The sequence below is a fragment of the Notolepis coatsorum genome, assembly GCF_963971535.1.
Source record: "Notolepis coatsorum genome assembly, chromosome: 8".
Lineage (NCBI taxonomy): Eukaryota > Metazoa > Chordata > Actinopteri > Aulopiformes > Paralepididae > Notolepis > Notolepis coatsorum.
In genome coordinates, this window is record NC_140172.1 from 131,083,458 (window position 1) to 131,085,372 (window position 1,915).

Consider the following 1,915-nt stretch of genomic DNA (forward strand, 5'->3'; position numbering starts at 1 on the left):
CTTTAAGTGTAAATGCCATACAAATACAGTAAATTACCTTTTATCAAAATATTAACCATTAAATAAAGGTTGTAATCTGTAAATGTATTTCATTTTACTGTAATTTGACAGTAAGTATTTGGCAACCGTTGCTGCCAGACATTTACCGTTTTTTTTTACCGTTTTCTTTTTTACAGTGTAAATAAGTTTTCCAGGAAGAGAAAACATTGGATTTCTTCAAAATAAGAAGGAAATAATTTTTGTAAATCTTTTGGCACATGGTGATACATGAGAACTAGCTGCAGACAAAAGGGGTAAAAGAGAAGAAAAACATTTGTCATTGTATGGCGTCTTTAAAGAAACAGTACAATGACGTTAATTCAGTTAGAACAAGCTTATTGTGGAATGTTAATGTTAGGAATTGTTTCAGCTTCAAATGTATCAATTGATTTGTAATAACTGTTTTAGTGCACCCTGTCTGAGCACAGCCAACTGTCATTGAAAATACATGTCAAGTTAGTATATTATCAAGTTAGTACGTTTTCAAGTGTAACAAATTCATGGGACCAGTGTGATCAGATGCTACGGGAGATTAGCATGTGCTAGCAGGTCACACTTGCTGTGGATGTTTTTGAACCACTAAGATTAACTAACTTGTATAGCTAGTCTCATTACATGTTTGTGGACTAGCTATCTTATCTTCCCCTATTCAATGGTAGCACCTCCCCTTAAGATTTGTTGGCCAAATAAAAGCGATACAGTATTTTTTCATATAAGTGGGATACATATTACAGTGACGGCAACACTTTTTTGGACTGGAATACATTTGAAAAGAATCTGCGCATTTCTTTGGACTGCACCCCATAGATAATGGGATTGAGACTGCCAGGAATTATGTGAAAGAGTATGGCAGAGAGCTTCCTATAATCTGAATACTGGGGGAAGCGATGGAGAGCGATGATGAGCATTCCACTGAAAAGCATTATCAGGTAAACAAACAGATGAGTGCTGCAGGTCTTCAGGGCTTTACTGTTCAAAGAATTGCTGTTACTAATCAGGCAGACAGCTGTGATCTTAGTGTAAGTGAGAGTCACGCTGCCTATAGAGGCAGTGAACAGAACCACAGTGAATGTGAGACCATAAACATTATTGATGAACACACTATCACAGGACAGCTTGAACAATGAGGCATTGTCACAGAACGGGTTTGATATCAGAGTTCTGCATCTGTTCAGTCTTAGAGTTAACCCAAGCAAGATGGCCACAAAACCAAAGGCTACTCCCCAAGCGGACACAGTCAACTTGATCACCATTTTGTTACTCATGATGGTAGCATAGTGCAAGGGATTGCAGATGGCGATATACCTGTCAAAGGCCATGATCATGAGTACTGTATGTGAGGTAGTGCCGAACATATGTGTAGTAAAGGCCTGAACCACACACTCATAGTAGCTGATGAGGCGTTCAGAGGGAGGCAACAAGATGTCTGAAAGCAGCCGGGGAATCATGATTGAGTTGCCAATGATGTCATTGATTGGCAGGTTACAGAAAAGTAAATACATTGGCTCGTGCAGGCTCCTTTCAAACCAAACCAGAAGTACAATGCCCACATTAGTGATCAAGATGAATATATAGGAGAACATGAAGAAAAAGAAGACGGGGTACATGGATGTCTCTGTGATCTTTAGTCCCTCAAGCTGGAGTGTGAAGCTGTTGTAGGTGTAGTTTTCCATCCACCTGGAAGAGGGGAATATGAGAAGACATAATAAAGAGATGTTACACATTTAAGTCTAAATAACCTTGACACAATATATGCACTATGACACATCAGCAATTTAAACATTGTCAATTATCTAACTATTATATTATACTACGTTTATTTTGTTGAGTAAATAACGTTTTCCTTACCCCTCAATTATCCACTGCAGTGTTTGGA

The 1,915-nt window shown here is 38.3% G+C and overlaps 1 protein-coding gene across 1 annotated transcript; it reads right to left on the reverse strand.

The window, feature by feature from the left end:
• Window positions 1–767: 767 nt before the first annotated feature.
• Window positions 768–1,712, reverse strand: LOC311233566 (olfactory receptor 52K1-like; the record flags this gene model as incomplete). The annotated part of the gene is made up of 1 exon (XM_084320532.1): window positions 768–1,712. One exon carries the CDS (start codon window positions 1,710–1,712, stop codon window positions 768–770), a length of 945 nt encoding a protein of 314 aa, XP_084176658.1.
• Window positions 1,713–1,915: the final 203 nt, after the last annotated feature.